Source organism: Stegodyphus dumicola, chromosome 7, assembly GCF_044657685.1.
Source record: "Stegodyphus dumicola isolate Sdum_Otavi_A_Nest chromosome 7, ASM4465768v1".
In the NCBI taxonomy this organism is placed as follows: Eukaryota; Metazoa; Arthropoda; class Arachnida; order Araneae; family Eresidae; genus Stegodyphus; species Stegodyphus dumicola.
In genome coordinates this window covers 135280274-135297920 of record NC_140774.1, presented here as the reverse complement: position 1 = coordinate 135297920, position 17647 = coordinate 135280274, and the positions used below count along the sequence as shown (strand labels likewise).

The following is a 17647-nucleotide window of genomic DNA, read 5'->3' as shown; positions in this document are numbered from 1 at the left end:
AAAGCTATTTTTTTAAATTATAGATGATATTATTCAAATTTTTAACTATTTTTTTAATTTCTCTCTTTCTTCCTTTTAAAAAAATATTTGCATAAAAAAATATTATCTTCGTTTTATTGTCTGCTACTTTAATTTGTTTAAATCGACTTGTCTAAAACTGAGAACTTTCGTTTGATGTTTATTTAAATTTTACGAAAATATTTTATGACATTAACTGCATAATTTATTTCTAAACAAGCTGTTGCTTATGAAGTGGCTGAAAGAGCAGCTGATACTATCATCCATATTTTTAAAGCACAGTATATTTTTATAGAAACATAAGATTTAGATTAATCATTTTTATGAAAGTCAAATTATGATATAAACATACAACCATCTAGAGAACGAATTAGTGGAAGTTTAGTGGTTATGTAGAAATGATCTGCAGCTACTTAATGGCTGGATAAGTCAGCAGGTTCTGTGGACAAGTAAGAATAATTATATTAATAACACTCAACATTCTGGATTCAATTAACAACGAGGGTACGATGTTTATTAAATGAATTTAAGAAGTTTTTAAACATAAAAAATCAACTCATTTTTTATCCTAAAATGTATTTTTATGTGTAGCGTATTTTCATTATATCCGTAAAATTCTAATTTAGAATGTAATTGTCAAGAAGTGAATTCTAATCATCAGTAATATAATAAGTAATTATTTATGGTTATTAATACATCCTTCTTATAAAGTAATTCCAAATATTTCAAAAAAAACTTTCTGTCTGAATGCAAATATTTTTCTATGCAAATGTTTCTAATTTTATATTAATTAAGATTGCACACGATATTATTTATTTGCACTTCACTTCTTACCATCAGCTCTAGTAGAAGTTACAAATGAATTATATTTAATTAAGGAATGGCCATCTAAATTTAGAAACAGCGTACCGTAACAGCAATTCAATTATTGGCGCCATATCTTTCATGTTACTCCCGATTGGCAAGCTACATGATTTCTAATGAGTATTCGGGTTTTGCTAGTAACTTCACTTGAAAATCGGGCTTAAACTAGGTTAGTTGGTTATTTGAACATAGAAAGAACATGGGAGCTATTTGTTTAAGATGCTTTCATAGAGAACCTTTGTAAAGATAACCTAGAAAACTATGAAAACCAACCATGCAGCCTGGGTTAGACTTCGCAACAAACAATTAGTATTTAACAATCTTCAAATGCTAGGCAACTGGTGAGGCTCCAATTAACCCTCCGAGCATTACAATTTTGCCCTGAAATTTCAAAGTTCCTTAAAATGTCATGAATAAGTGGTATTTTCTTGATTTTAATTAAAGAATGAATCTCTCATTTTGTACCTTGATTCCTTTTCTTCCAATATACATCCAAACTGAAATCAAATACTAGCAGAAATTTTCATTTGTAATGAGTATAGAAGGCAGCCTTCTATATGGAATTTTTCGGCCGTAACGCTTATCAACTATTTAAATGTTTTTTAAGTATGGTTAAGCCTAATTTTTGTTTACCATGGCAGCCATGTTTGTTTACATTTGAAACTTAGCAGAATACTGGATTTGTTGCTAGTCTAGGCAAAGTAAGCTTCGCAACAATAAAGTGACATCTTTTGTTATTGCAAATTAAATTATGTTTAATTCATTCTGGAATTATCATTTAAGTTATTAGCTTGTTTTTGCATAGAATGTGTAATTTTAATTGTAAAAATGATTTTTTTAATTGTTTTAACTGTACTTGGTGTTTTATGTTTTTCTATATCGTTCAATTTTTAATGAAACTATTTTGAATTTTTATGTGTTTTTGCTTTGCCGCAAAGTGAGAACTGAATTAATTAGTAGCGCATGTGCATTAGGTAAGCAGCGCTGAATCATCTGTGTAAAATGTCTTTTTTATTTGTTTAATTTCTTTTATACATCGTTTTAGATTTATTGTAGTATTTGAATAGAACTTATGGTAATTCTTCAGGTGATATAATTTTTGGGCACTCTGAGTTATAAAATGAATGCGATGTAATGCTGTTAAGTGAACCTAGCACCAAAGCATAGTTATGGTAAATAAATATAGTGAACTTTAAAGAGTTCATTTATTCTATTGTGATTTATGTGCTATTGACGAAGAAGATTTAATTCAAAATTCACTAACTGTTAATTCAATATGTTTAAATGAAATGCAAGAAAATTGCATATAATTTAATATTCCATATAAGGAAGTTTCAGTTTTTTGGTAACTGAAAAGATCTTGACTTGTCTTCATAATTAATAAATTGTTAACAAAATCGATATTTCATTTCACTTCATTATCCCAAATTTATATACTTCACATGACCTATTAATTAAATATTTAATTTCTAGAGTTTCGTTTTTATTGGTAAATAACATCTGCACATTAAAAAGTTGCTTAATTTTTCAGTAAATAAAAAAAGGATTTCTCTTTTCCAATTTAACATACTGTTTTTGATATATTAATGCAATTTGGTTTTGAAAATAATTTTTGGTGACAGATTGAAGGATTAGTCATGGGGAGTCATCTCAGTTCTTTGTTTGCTGATATTTACAACTGTTTATTAGGAATAAAATATAGCATTTTCTAAATTGGTTTATTTATGCTGATGACAGATTTTCTGTATTTAGGGATAATATGGGAAACTTAACTGTAGTTTTTTCAGTCATTGGTTCATTAGCTCTTGCTATTTAGTGTCACTCATGAATTCAGTAAATTCTGCTACTCATTTTTGAACTTGAGACACCCAATTCTCTTCTGTTCTAAAGCCTAAGTGTTCTTACCTGAAGCATAACTCATTGTTTAATTGTTTTTCAAAATTTTTATATTTGGATGATCATAACAGCTGACTGTGGAGTGTTGAGACTAACATAAAATGATGGTTGAAGGAGATGATGATGGCAATTATGATATAAAATATGAAATTTATATTCAAATTGTTCCTCATTTTATTAATGCAGCATCATTTTTAGAAACATTGAGACACCATCTTTGAACTGTTATGTGTAACATTAAGGGCAATATTGTACTTCAAAGATTTAGAAAATGGAAATTTTTTTTTCATGTGCTTTAAAACAAAAAGCAGTTTCATATTATCCCCCTTCAAGAACATGTAACTAGCATCTCGTGTAAAATATACATATCTTATAAATGAAAATATAATATGAATAATTTTAATTTAAAACAATATTTATATCTAATAAAATTATGGTTAATAATTTTTAACTAAACCTAAATTTTAGTATTATAAGACTTACAATGTATGTGGATGCAAAATATTTCAGAATTATGAGCATTGTTCACCTATACCACTTACTCTACCTTCCCTTTTTACATCAGTCATTTCAACACTGTATAAGCAACAGGTGATAGTGTTTTGGTAAAAATGGTAATAAATGCAAAATTTAAATGAATTTTGTAATCATGTAAAAGCACTTAACCCATTTAAAGGGTTAGACATATTCCATATTGATTTGTTGCCGTAAAACTAATCTAAGTGATGTGTTTTATTGCAACTTGTAAATTATGTACTTGGTGTTTTGATGTAAATATATGTTAACTTTTTCTCCTATGCTGTTATTGTTTTTTGACTAATTTTCAATGAATTGGAATTTGAAAATGTCACATGAACAAAAAAAAATTTTTTTTTTCATTTGAATTCATATTAAAATTTGTTTTTATTTTTTTTAGCTGGAAAATGCACACAAGAAATAGTCTCAAGTAATTCTGATACCTTGCCTGAAGATTATGGTCTCATTAATGGTACTTCTCATACAATAAATCAGTGTCTTCAAATCTTAGAACATGTAAGCATCTTATGAGCAATTTTTACTTACAAGTTTCATATGAATATAGGACAGTAGGCAAAATTAATAGAATTAAAACCTAATAAATAGTCTGTAGGTTTTAATACTAATTAGAATTTGGCCAACATCAAAATTGCCGTACGCTAAGTAGCATATTTTTCTCTTCAGAAACATTTCTCATAGCATGCATGACATTTATAATTATATAGTGCTACATTTGCATGGCATTTTTCTTGAATGACTGAAACTGTAGAGACTGATATGCAAATGTTAGTTCTTCTTTGGTATAAATTTAAAATATTTGGTATGTATATGTTAAAAACTTAAGGGGGGCAACATTTTTGCATGTAATAGGAAACTGTTTATGGATGGAGATAAATATAAAAGGCTATTTCTCGATGCTGAATATAAGATAATAAGCCTATTGAAAATAACAAATTAAAACTATAATAGTATCCTTTGCAATAAAGTTATATATAGGAATTGGATGTAAATGGAGGATGGATAAAATGTCCTGGAAATTTAACTTTTCTGTAAGGAATATGGGGATCATGAATTGTAATGCAACAACCTCAGTACCATAGGCGTATATAAGAGATTTAGGAATTCTGGGAGATGTGTTAGCATACCTGTCTGAGAGCATGGATCAGGCTTTCTCTATTTTCCGTGAAGAGAGATTGTGAGTTGCAGTTTATCACCTCATTATATCCCATACATGGTCAGTGGGGATTGAATTCAAGAGCATGTTTGCTAGTCAGTTTAATAAGTAGCTTTCCTTTCCTAGATATTCTTTAATGTTCCACTTAGAGAAGAGTGCCATATTATCGATAAAAAAAAATGCTGTGCTATTGGTGTGGAACAAGCTAACATGGGAGATTAGTAACCTCTTTGTACTAGTTCTTCCCCATCATTGTGTCATTATCCTGCACCTGTAGCTCATCACTTATGATAACTCATCTCATCTCACCATCACCATAAGAGCATCTTTGATGTATACTTTGCCACTGGTAAGCCCTATCCCTTCCAATCCATTTGAACTAATGTTTGGAATGCTCAATAAATTACATTCAGTGGAAAGCAAAACATTCCATTCATTACTTTAAAGGAATCTGTCAGCATTAGCATATGATGAATTCAGGATCAGAAAGAATCGTCTTAATGAATGCCTTCAAAATGTGCACTTCCCTTGAATGCATGGAAAGCAGAAAATAAAGTTTTAAGTTTTGTGTATGTGGGCATTAGTATATCTATTTTACAGTCCATACCTATTTACCTATATTACCTGAAGGGCAATAAATCTCAGGAATTCATAGCAAGTGATTGAAAGCAATTATTTAAATGGATATGTAATATTGCATTATATCATTATATATTTAGCTAATAGTTTTTAGTTTATTAGGTAATGCAAATACAGTTCTTAGTTGATACAAGTTAGTTCTTAAAGTTTATTATTGATATTTATTATTTGATTGGAAAAAATGTTTCATATATGAGTTCATCTGTCATAGCTGTGATTTTTATCAGTAAAGCTTTGAATTAGCTGTAATTATACTAATGACCAATTAAAAAAATTCACTTTCCTCTCTCTCTTTTTTATGGTGTTAATAATTTTCTGATCAAGTTAGCGAATAAATTGTAAATATAGATTCCTTCCCACCTTGTGAAGGATTTACATTCCAGGATGAACAACACCTTTTGTATCATGAATTTGTAAAATATTACTAATATTATTAAGTTTATTATAATAATATTTGTTAGATAAGAGTTATAAATACCATCAAATAAAAAACTACAAATGCTAAATCAAACAAATACTACATTTTGGGTTTTAAATACAGTACATTACAAATAAACAATTGTAGATTATTAAAGAATTACTTTATTATACATTATGTACCTTAGATTGTTTCTTTGATGAACTTGTAGATGGGATGAGAGCATAAGGCTAGCAAATCTTTTACATGTGTGGGATTGAGTCAATGTCTGACTCGCCCTCTGATCAACAAGTCATTCAGATTCATCGACAAGTAAAGGGAACATTCAAAATGAAGCAGCTTTATGAGACATAGAAACAGTTGGTATATTGGATGGATCAACAACACTGATTTCTGAAATGTCCTAAGAAAATAAGTGTTTAAACTTGTCTGAACAGGTTTTCTTTTTCTGTCTTTGTCAAAAACATGATAACATCATGCACAGCCATTTGTTTATTTTGTTTTTTGACTCTGAATAAATGTAGCTCTTAGAGCACATGTTTGTTTGTATAAGCAAAAGTTTGTATAATGTCATTCTGTAATTTTTTAAGATATTAAAAAAAATTACTATAATGACTTAACTAGTTTGTATTTCAGTCTTTGGAAATATATGCCTAGGATTATTTTTCTTTATTTTTAGACTCTGTCTGTGGATATGAACAATTCTTCTTTGGAACATGAAGACTTTTCTATACATCATTGTCTAACAAGGTATGTATCTTATGTGAATATTTCTATGCATACTGATGAGTCATAATAACTACCGGTATTTTAAGGTACTATCACCTAACGCAAAAATATAGGCTATGATAGTTAACACGAAGAAAAATATTCCTTTTTTTACTTATCTTACAAGTGCTGAATGTTTAGATGCTTTGAAATACAGCAAATATCTGTCCTTTAGTGCAATTTGACTCATTCTTCCTTCAGCTGTACTTGATGCACAAAAATGATAATAGCATTAAATCTTGGGATGGGCTGGCAAAATTATCTGGTTTTTAATAATACTTTAGGGGGAAAAATTCAAATGGCATTCTTTGATGCAGATAGGCAGGATGTGGTGTGTCAACAGTAGCTGTAAAGTTAACCCCTCTGTTGGATAAATTTTCATCAAGACTGCATTTCATTCATTTTATTGGTCTAACATACCAAAATATTGTTGAACATCAAATTGCATGAATAAGAGAAAAACAAGACATTATTATGGCTGCAATTTAGTTGCATTGAGTAATAAGAGTTAGTGCATAGTGAACTGGATTACTGGTTAGTCATAATACATAGTATAAAGATAAATCTCTTTAATGTAAAACTTTGCTATTAAGTGCTTATAAACAGATGATTTATTTTGCAATCGGGAGGAAAATTTGAGTGCTAACATCTAAAATATGCTGTTACAATACAATGTTTGCAATCTGCACGTCCAATATCGGGAATGATCTGAAATCCAGACCACCACCAACTTTTTTTTTTTTTTTTTTTTTTTTTTTAAATCCTTTAGATATGCACAATTAATATTTTTTCAGAATAAAACATGTAGAGCATCTTGATTCTAAATTTCACTCTGGCACTAAATACGATATCTCAGTTGAAGGAACAATCATTCAGTAGCATAAATCTGCATGATCAATAATACTGTTGGTAGCTGCCTTTTTTTTATTTTATTTTATTTTATTTATTTACATCTCAAGCCAGAATATTCTAAATTAAAACATCATTGATTATATATCTACTGGATAATTTATATTCTTGACATTAGTCTGGGAAATCATTATTTATTATATTTTGCTTTCATCACCGTACGGCTATCAACACATGTCAGCCTGAGAAATGACTCATGCAATGATTTTTAAACAATTCTTTCTTTAAATATTAGTAACTAAGTACCAAAGACCATGATAACCTTTTATACTGACATTATGCTTGGTGTGATTGCAGACTTTAACTGAGTGTGTTGATCAGGAGAATTTTAAGAGAAGTTTTTTTCCATATGCAAAAAATAAATTTTGTAAATGATACTCATAGGTCAAAATATTACATTTAGTACTGTTTGAATCAAGACTAACTGATTTGTACTTTAGATAAGCCCAGGACCAGTGCCAAATTAATTGAGGCAGAAATTAGGGAAGGTACAATTTTTAGAATTTAGAAAAGCACAGAGTAAAAAAATTAAAGACTAGTAAAATCTTTAGAATTTCAGGAGGTGCTTAGTAGCAGAATTTAGGATTCACAGAGACTATACCAATCCTGGATAAGCCTTAACAGGACCAGCGTCCCGTATACCCGTATACGCCACGCGATGTTTCCATCCCTATCAGCCTAGCGTCCCGTATACGTGACACAGTGATTCTACTCCTTCCAGCCCAGCGTCATGTATATGTAACTTTAAAACGGAACGATTTATTTGAATTTTTAAAAGCCAGTAGATGGAGCTAAAAGGTAACTGTTTTCACATGTTTCATATGGCATTTGACCTTCATGTACTGGAATTAGTTTCTGTTTTATGCTTCTAGTTTTGATAGATTTATTGGTATAAACAAATTGAGAATCATGGCTCTTTATAAGTGCGTCTGTGAATTAAAGGAGCACAGGTGTTTTTGTTTATTTTGTTAGGAATTTCTTCCCCCCCCCCGGTCTCTCTCTCTTTTTTTCTTTTGTTCTTTGCTTTTTTCGTTATTAGAATGTGTGGGTAAGTGCATCCAGCTCCTTGCTTTCGTTTATGTTATTTGCTTTTTTTGTTAGAAAAGTGCATTCAGCTGACTATAGCAGGTGTAATCTCGCCAAACATCCCTGATGGAAAGACTCAAGACCAGTAGTCCTTTTTTCCATTTATTTTGAAATTTAACATAAGCTTTCTTGGTTAATTAAAACGTAACATTACAACATTATTATGGAAGGGGAAAGACCATCAGCTTTCTCGACGCATAATATGTCTTACTTGCTCGCATTTCTGAGGAAAGAGCCAGTGTTTTTGTTTTTCTTACTCGATTTAATAGGTCATTATATATAATGCCTTGAATGATCATTATATATAATGACCCAGTCATTATGTATTTACTTTATATATAATGTATATATTGACATGATCAGTAACGGATATCCCGCCAATGGGGGGGGGGTCTTTCCTTGATCACTTTCCGATCATCATGGCGGACACTGTTTTTCGATTTAGAAAAGTTTCTAATATAAACCTGATGTAACACAGGGTTTGATTATGAAATATTTCTGTGTGTCTTTTGAAGAAGTTTTGGGACATGTGTTGGGGTTGTATTTAGTTCTGTTAGCCGTGACTAAGAGACCTTATTTAAAAACTTAAAAGGTTGTCCAAAATCATTGGGTACTCCACCTTTCTGTCTAACTGGAAGAGATTTTCAAAAAATTTATGTTGACGAAAAAAGTAATAAAGATAGGAAAAGATGTGTTGTGTGCACTAAAACCAAGGAAAGTTTGTGTCCGGTCCAGTGACTGCACTTTGTTCTCCGCACTCTGGTCCTCAAGGGGTTAAGTATATGTGGGAATTTTCTGGGATTCAGTTAAACCTATGTGGGAAATAGGATTAAGTGCAAGATATAACGATATAATTTGGGCCTAACTTCGTCAGTGAGACAGAAGCAAGCTAAGATTTAGTGGAACAACATTTCTTTATTTGTCAATCTCAGGGTACTTTCTCAATAGTGCATAGGACACACTAGTTAAGTCTTATGATGATAGATGATGTATGATGTATGCATGATATGTATATGATAGTAGCCTTATGATGAATCTAAAGGTTTTCAGATTTTGCAAACAAAAAGCAATATTCTCAATTATGGAATTTGTGAAGAAATGTGCAAAAGTGGTAATAAATGAAGATGATAGAGCAGAAGTTTTTCATTGCAGTGACAATGCCACAATTATCAATCAACTAATAGCTAATGAAATCTGTAGTGTGGTTTTAAATCCAGAAAATATCGCTACCGATAGCAAAGAAAGTTGTAGAAAACAAAAAAAATTTTGATTGACAATTTAATGGAAGTTCTTGACACAGCAGGTACAGGACTTAATCAATGTAATTTTGTTACTGGATAAGAAGTCAGGTCTGTCTATAGATTCTAAGAGAGAGTATTAACACATACACACACACACACAAAAAAAAAAAAAAAAAAGAAGCAGCTTAAAAACTTACATTGAAAGAAATGTTTAATAAAGCAAACAAATAAACTGTGAGCTCTTGTTTTGCAATCCCTTTAGGTCATAAATGCTTTATTATTTTATAAACCACTATTTTTTCAATTTCTAATTTTATAATTTCTGCATGTAATCTGACTAGATTTAAACTGATGATGTAAAATATCCAGAAAAATCCCAAATTTTGAATCGCCTAAGTCCCAATGAGTCCAGATCATGGACTTTATTCTATAATAACATACTTTCTCGAATTTTTGGTTTTCCCATAACCTTTTTTTTAGCTTATTTTATTGTATGGAATGCAAAATAAATATAATTGATTATTATTTCAACAGTAAGCTGTTAGTAGATCAGATTTAAGAGTTGAATGTTAGCAAGATTTTCAGATGCAGAGAAGCTGACATTTTAATGCCCTAATGTTGTTTAATGGTCAGCAGTACATCTATTTTATATGAATTTAATATTGATTCATAATATACAGGCTGAGGTGTATATTCAGCAGTTTACTCTCTGTTAAAGTAAGTTTGTAAATTGCAAGAAAAAATTCATTTAAGCTCAAGTAAGTGATCTATACAAGGGCTTCTTAAACTTTTTTTAGTCACGACCCCTTTTTATCACTAAGATTTTTTTTTTTTCATGACCCCAGGACCTCATAATATTTACAAAACTTTTTTGTGGGACCTCATTAGCATTCCGTAAATCCGACACACCATGAGCGAAACTGTCAGTTTTTTTCCACTTGTACTGTAATTATTGCAGTTTTAGATCATTAACTTTAATTTCTAATTTTAAGACATAGAACAGTGTGAAAATTTTAAATGACAAAAACAGATGAAATGACAGCGTTACGTGAAATGAACATTTATATTATAAAATGAATGCTTCGAAATGCTTTTGTTTTTTTCTTTGTCTGTATTGTCTTATCTTTATCTATTTTCAGGTACAGTGTGTAAAAATATTTGATTATTGTAAAATTATTATAATAAGTAAAAGAAATATCAAAATTGCTAAAATTTTTGGCGACCCACAGTTTCAGAAACTCTGATCTTTACTATTCAAATCTATGTAAACTGCGGGGGTGGGTGGGAAGGACAGTTCTGTTTCTCCTGTTCTACTGGGCCGATAAACAAAATTCAAGTTGCGTTTTTCATGTCTCGAAAGCGCGACTTAGGGTATATATTAGATTTATATATAGCATCATTCTAACATAGGTATTTTGACACAAAATCGGACTTTTTTCGAAATAACATGTCATTTTTTTTCCGTATTTCGGCTCTATGACTCAAATTATGGCAAACTACCAAGTTTTGTAAAAATCGCACTAGTAGTTTTTACAAAATTAGCTCTCAAACTTCTCAATGTTAATTGAATTTGTTATATATTTATTAATATCTCATTTTTAATTAAACTTTTTTGATTTTTCCTTTCACATTTCAAAATTTAAGTTCATTCCAAATAAAATTGACCCATTTTTTTATGATTTATTTTTTAAATTTGTATTTTAAAATAGTTTTTATAAATTTTTCGAAAAAAATTTTGAATTATAATCTATAAAATTTTTACCATAATCTTAAAGTAGGTGTATTTCTAAGCATACTTGCAAAAAATTAGACGTTTTTATTCAAAATTTTGTAAGACATATACGAATTTACATATTTGCGTGGTATGAAATTTGGCATCTTTTTTTTTAGCGATAATAACCCCAAATGTGGTTTATGAATTTTGTTACAGTGAATTGCCACAGCTATTATAAACCTAAATTTCAAATACATTTTTATGGAGAATTAATTATATGATATTTTTTCTCTCAACGATGCGTAATAAATATTTATTAATACTATATGAAAAGCTACTTTATTAAAATTACAGATATTATTCAAATTTTTATTATTTTTTTAGAATTTCTTTCCTCCTTTTTTTTTAAAAAAAATATTTGTAAGAGTAAATTTTTAACTTCGCCATGCTGATCATCTGATCTTTTTTAGCTGCATTAAAATTGAATTGTCTAAAACTGAAAACGTTTGTTTGATGTTTATTTTCACAATTGTTTTAAGCAAACCGAACTTTGACAGTTTGGGTCTTGTCCCAGCTTTGAAAAATATATATATAAATATAAATTTTTATGTTAATCATCTTAGAAAGAATGTTTTAAGTAGTGTTGTGTAGCAAATTAATGTAATTAATCTAATTACAGCTATCAAAATTTAATGTATTAATTATTCTAAATTTTATGCTTTACAACACGTATTTGTTCAATTAATTATTGGTATTGTTTGGTCAATTATTTATCTGAACTAGCACGAAAATTTTTTAGCTAGCGTCATTCATCCTTGCTTGTATTCGTGATTACTCACACAATGGATCTTGGTAAATTTTCACGTAATAAACTAGGATTTTCATGACTTAAGTTAAACCCTTAGAATTTAATATCAATAGATGCAGAAAAATTAGCACTTTAATTTGAGACTACTTTCATAATCCTAGCTTTAACCAATTTTAAGTTATAGCCATTTAATTAATGAAAACTTCCTAAGTATTACAATGGGGGAGGAATTCACTTTCAGTGACAAAATATTGTGTTTTTGGACTTGGATAAAGCTACTTCCTGTGAGGGAGGTTTATGGTTGCCATATTTTTACAAGTGCAGGTGTTTAGGTGTGGCCTTTGCTTGGCGCTTATTTGGCGAGAATTGAGTTTCGCCTTTAGTTCAACGTTGCAGAAAAAGTAGAAATTTTGCGTGGCTTAAGGTGGGAGTTTTCAGCAACTGGTTTTTTCACCTTTTTGGGCGGGGGTTTAGCCAAGATGGCTGTCCTCTCATATCTAAAAGGGGTTGTTTTCGTGGGAGTTCGTTCTTCTTGACCCTCGCTCCTGTAAGTGACTTCCACTTTTGGAAGAGGTTTTTTTTTTTTTTTTTTTTTTTTTTTTTTTTTTTTTTTTTGATTGGCCTCTGTTCACTGAGGTTCACAATATGAATGATGAAGATGCAGATTCTCGTGGCCTTGGCCCAAGATCTTGCTATGTTGCCAAACTGCAGTAATTTCTTCAAAATGATATTCTAATTCATATTCAATGTTTTCTTTCCTAGCCAGCATCTGTTTGATTTGTTAAAAATGTATCATCGGATTCAGTTTTCGTATCCAGCAAAGTTCAGTCACGTATCAGTGTTTCGTATCAGTCACCTCATCGACTTTGCCAGCCACTCAATGATTAATGGGAAAAAAAATTAAGTTTTTCTCCTGATGGTTGCATGACCTGCCTTCCCGAAAGATGTGTTCCTGAGAACTTTTGGCTCCGTTCGTCGTATCTCGGCACGAGTTCTTCTGGGTGATGTCTTGGTGTTAGCTTCTCATACCCCATCTTTGAGTGCTTTAGTCATCGAACATTTCTACATCCTCTTATATATGGGTCCGTCTCTGATGCCAAGTTCCTGTTCGTCACCTGCCTGAACCGTAGGTTCTACATGAAGGATATCCTGGTAACCAGTTGATATTAATCCTGTGTGACTGCAACAACGTTCCTCATTTATTCAAAAAGTCATAATACACTATTACACTTCTTAGTTTTGTTCAACCCTGTTAAGTTAAATAATTTATTTTTTTAGGTAATTGAGGGAATAATAATTAACTATGCTAAGCTTACCAGAAATACCTTCTTAGAAATAAAAAGAAAACTTTTTTAATAGATAATTAAGTTAATGGACTTTGGTTAAGTGTAATTAATTTTGTTAATTAAAAGATTAGTTAAATTTGTTAAGATTAATTCATTTTGTTAATACAGACTGCTTGTTGCCAAGAGTGAAACATGGCGGGGTTTCTGTTATGGTTTGGGCAGCCATATCGTGATTCTCTGCTAGCCCCATGATAACTGTGTCAGGGCACATGACTGCCAAGACTTATGTGAACATTTTGGCCTATCAAGTTCATCCCATGGTACAAACTTTGTTCCCCGATGGTGATGGTGTCTTCCAGGACGACAAAGCCCCTGTTCACACAGCTCACATTGTCCAGGACTGGTGTTCTGAGCACGAGGATGAGTTGTTCCATCTCCCCTGGCCACCACAGTCACCAGACCTGAATATTATCGAACCTTTGTGGTCTACATTGGAACGGAAAGTGCGTTCTCGTTATCCACCGCCAACGTCGTTATCTGAACTTGCCACCGTTTTCCAGGAAGAATGGTATAATATTCCCTTGGCAAACATACAGGAATTATATTTATTCATTCCGAGAAGACTGCAAGCTGTTTTGGATGCCAACGAGTTTCCTACACCATATTAAGCAAAGAAACATGTTTTTTTAAAGGTGTTTCCATATTTTTGTCCAAACCCTGTAGGTGTTTAAAAGAAAACACGTGGACGTATACACCAGCAAATAACAGCAACTGAGTTTGTGCTAACGGAAAAGACAAAAACGATATCATTGCAGATTAAAGTGAAGAGCAACTGATTTTCGACGATATGGTTGTATAAATTTAAATTACTTCATAGAATATCATATTGTATCATAAATGGAGCATCCTATGATTTCTCAGTCGAATTATTTAAAGATTCTGGAATTTATCCAGTGACATATATGAATATCAGCTAAAGACCTTTTCCCTCTTAATGAAACCAGTCTTTCCTTTCATCTCATGCCTTCAAAATGCTTAGCCTGTAAAGACTCTAAAGCCTGTAAAGGCTCTGACCAAATACTGATGAAATGGATTGATTTGGATTATTAAGCCAGGTTATCTGCTTCAAAGAAAGGATGCCTTCGTGAAGAACTTTCTAAGTGAAATCAGCTTGTTACACATGAGAGAAACCACAAAAACGCCCATGCAACCATCCCGTTCGCCGGGATTCAAACCGTGAAGCGAACTACCAGTATTCAGCAACTTTACCACTCTGACATTTGAGGGCCCTTTTGAAATTGAAAGCGATAAATTTATTTAAAATTATTGTCAGAAACACCAAGATGTTTCGAAAATTTGGGTGCTTTTTAATATACTTGCACAATGCCTTAAAAAAAAAGGCCATTAAGAAGAAAAATAAATGTTTGCATAAAATTTAGTATTTTTTTTAATTTAATTTTTTAACCTTGTATGATATTTGATTCTTGCAATTTCAAAATAAAATATTTGTCTAAAATATGAATAACATTTTAAGAAATTAAATATAGGATGATAAAATTGTGTAAAGCAATGGGCGCAATGATAAAACTATTTAAAGCAATGCATCCACGTCATTGTCAAATATATATCTCTCTTATTTATATCTCTTTTCTGAACGGAACATTGAAAGGCATGTTAACTGTATTTTCCTTTAATATATGCAGTTTTCAAACACATCGTAGTCTGGGTCACAAAGTATTCTTCCAAAAAAAAGGCAATTCAAATAAAAAAATCAAATTCTGGAAACTTTATATTAATAAATATATTTAAAATGCACAGTTCAAGTGAATAAATAGAAAATTTTAAAACAATTGTCTGAACAGACAATGCAACACATAAAATTAAAATAAAAAGTCTAAAAATTCAAAAATTACGTAAAATAATAACTAGGACTAAAAAGTATAGTATAAAGAAAACTATTTGAAAAAAAAATAATAAACTATGCACCTTTTATTTAAAGTATGCAGTTTGAATGAGTAAATAGAAATTTTTAAGAAAGAAACCATGCAACATAAACAATTAAAATGAAACTCTAAAAAGAAAAAAATATTTAAAATAATAACAAATATATAATATAAAGAACATCATTTGAAAGAAAGAACAATGTGCCCTTTTTTCCTCTCACGAACAATGTGAAAAGGGAAAGGAAAATAGGTTGCCATATATTAAGAAGTTCGCCAAGTGAACTATTCTTGGCAAAAACTGAAAAAAAGTGCAATTTATTATTTTTGAATTTCTCCTTAAATTTCACAACAAATTTTACAAAATTTAATATTTAGGAATAATTTGAGTCGTAGAATCGAAATATGTAAAAAAATATATCTTATTTCAGAAAATGTCCGATTTCGTGTCAAAATACCTATGTTAGAATAGTGCTATACTATATAAATCTAATATATATCCTAAGTTGCACTTTCGAGACAAGAAAAATGCAATTTGAATTTTGTAAATCGGCCCAGTAGAACTGGAGATATAGAACTGTCCCCCCCCTTTTTTTTTGTGCAGTGTACATCTGTCTTTGTGGCATCATCTCCTCCGAAACAGTTTGAAACAGTTTGAGTTGAGTTTTGAAAGATGTACCCCCGAATTCCAAAAGTTTGTGAGAAGCCATTGAAACCATTCTTATCTTTGCACGACTGTAATTAGCTGAAGTATTAATTAAAAACTCTGAAAATGCTAATTTTTATCCTCATTTTTCCAAATGGCAAGTCTCGCATGCTGGAGATAAAAATCTGGTTTATTTCAAAAAGTGTTGCCACTGCTCGCTTTTAAAGAGAGAGTAGAGTTTGCTAGTAAAAACTTTGTAAGTTTTACAAAATATGAAAGAAAATAATACTTACTGCCAAGCATTAAATATATTATTATTGTATCAGGTCATATTCTGACATTGAAGAAAGCACTCAATCGCATGTGACGTCGTATATTGAAAATGTTTCGTTAATGTCAGTATTTTAAATAAATGGCTACTGTTGGCAAATTTTTTGTTTCAAGTTAAGATACTTCACACGGTATGTTATTATCATGTTAATTCCTTTATTGATATTATTACTTATTTTGTATTTAGTTGGCTATTTTCAATAGAATTGTAATTAAAATTGTTTTATTTCCTGTGCAATGCAGCATGGGATGAATTTTAAGAGAAAGCTACGCCAGAAAAGTAAAAATACTAGAGCACATGCATTTAACATTAAGAAAAAATTTATATCCGTAATTGATATTTAATTTGAATAAATGTAATAAACTATAATGTTAACTGTAACTCTACACTTTTTGCTTTCCAGAAACTGCTAGAACTCTCTCGTGTGGCCGTTTTTAAAAAAAACTATAATAGCCAGACAGAGAACATCTTAGCTAAGTGGTTGTTTAGATAACTGTTGTTGTTTATTGTAGCGAATTCGCGGTGAGATCGGATTATCTTTCTCTACCAGGGTTCGTAGTGGTCCTTATAAGTGCTTATAAGTCCTTATATTTGTAAATAAAATATAAAGGCTTTTATAGGTGCTTACTTTTTCTTTAAAGTCTTTTTTTTTTTTTTTTTTTAGTGCTTATTTTTTGCTTTTAGTGCTTTTTTTTTAATGAACGCGCTATTTTTCCCCGTTTCAAAGCCGAAACTAAATAAACAACTTTTCTTCCTAATATGGAATGTCAGATGGTGAGCTTTTCCCCCTTTCTCTGCATTAACATAACCTTTGGTGTGCACGAAAAGTACAGACAGGTGCCCGTCGTTCTATTGGTCAAAGAATTGCGAAAGTAGTAGAAAATTCCGCTACATTCGGCATTCTTTTCTTCCCACCCAAATACTACACACGTTTGAATTTCTATCAAGATCTTAAAAATTTGCATTCTTGTTCTGCTTGGTCAGTTCATATTCGTGTTTATTATGATCGTTATGTTTATATTATGAGCATATGTATGAATGTTTATAATAACATAGTTGCAGTAACTGCTGAAGTATAGTAAACTTCCAAAAATGGTTGTGTTTTAACACAGATTAGCTTTATAAGAAATAATATTCGGAATGGCTTAAATAAAGGGAAAGTAATCGAATAGTCAAAATAATTTCATTTTTTTCGCCAATATATTATACAGTACGAAGGTTGGGAGGTCTCCCCTTTCTCCGCAAAATCTTGAATATTGAAACTGTTACAGTTCACTGCAAAACAAGCAACGGACTTTTTTTTTTTTTTTTTTGGTTACTTTCCAATAGTATAGGACTAAAAGTTCTGCGGTCTACCAACCCAAGCGAAGAATGATTCTATTCCGGAAATTTA

At 30.7% G+C, this 17647-nt stretch overlaps 1 protein-coding gene across 2 annotated transcripts in view; it reads left to right on the top strand.

Annotated features, from left to right (window-relative positions):
• The window catches only part of LOC118179338 (uncharacterized), a 90823-nt gene that overhangs the window by 33296 nt on the left and 39880 nt on the right, over positions 1 to 17647 (top strand). For both annotated transcript variants that reach the window (XM_085820834.1, XM_085820835.1), the window contains 2 exons: positions 3695 to 3810; positions 6205 to 6275. In XM_085820834.1, coding sequence (XP_085676960.1) covers positions 3695 to 3810; positions 6205 to 6275 — 187 coding nt within the window. The remainder of the gene's footprint in view (positions 1 to 3694; positions 3811 to 6204; positions 6276 to 17647) is intronic.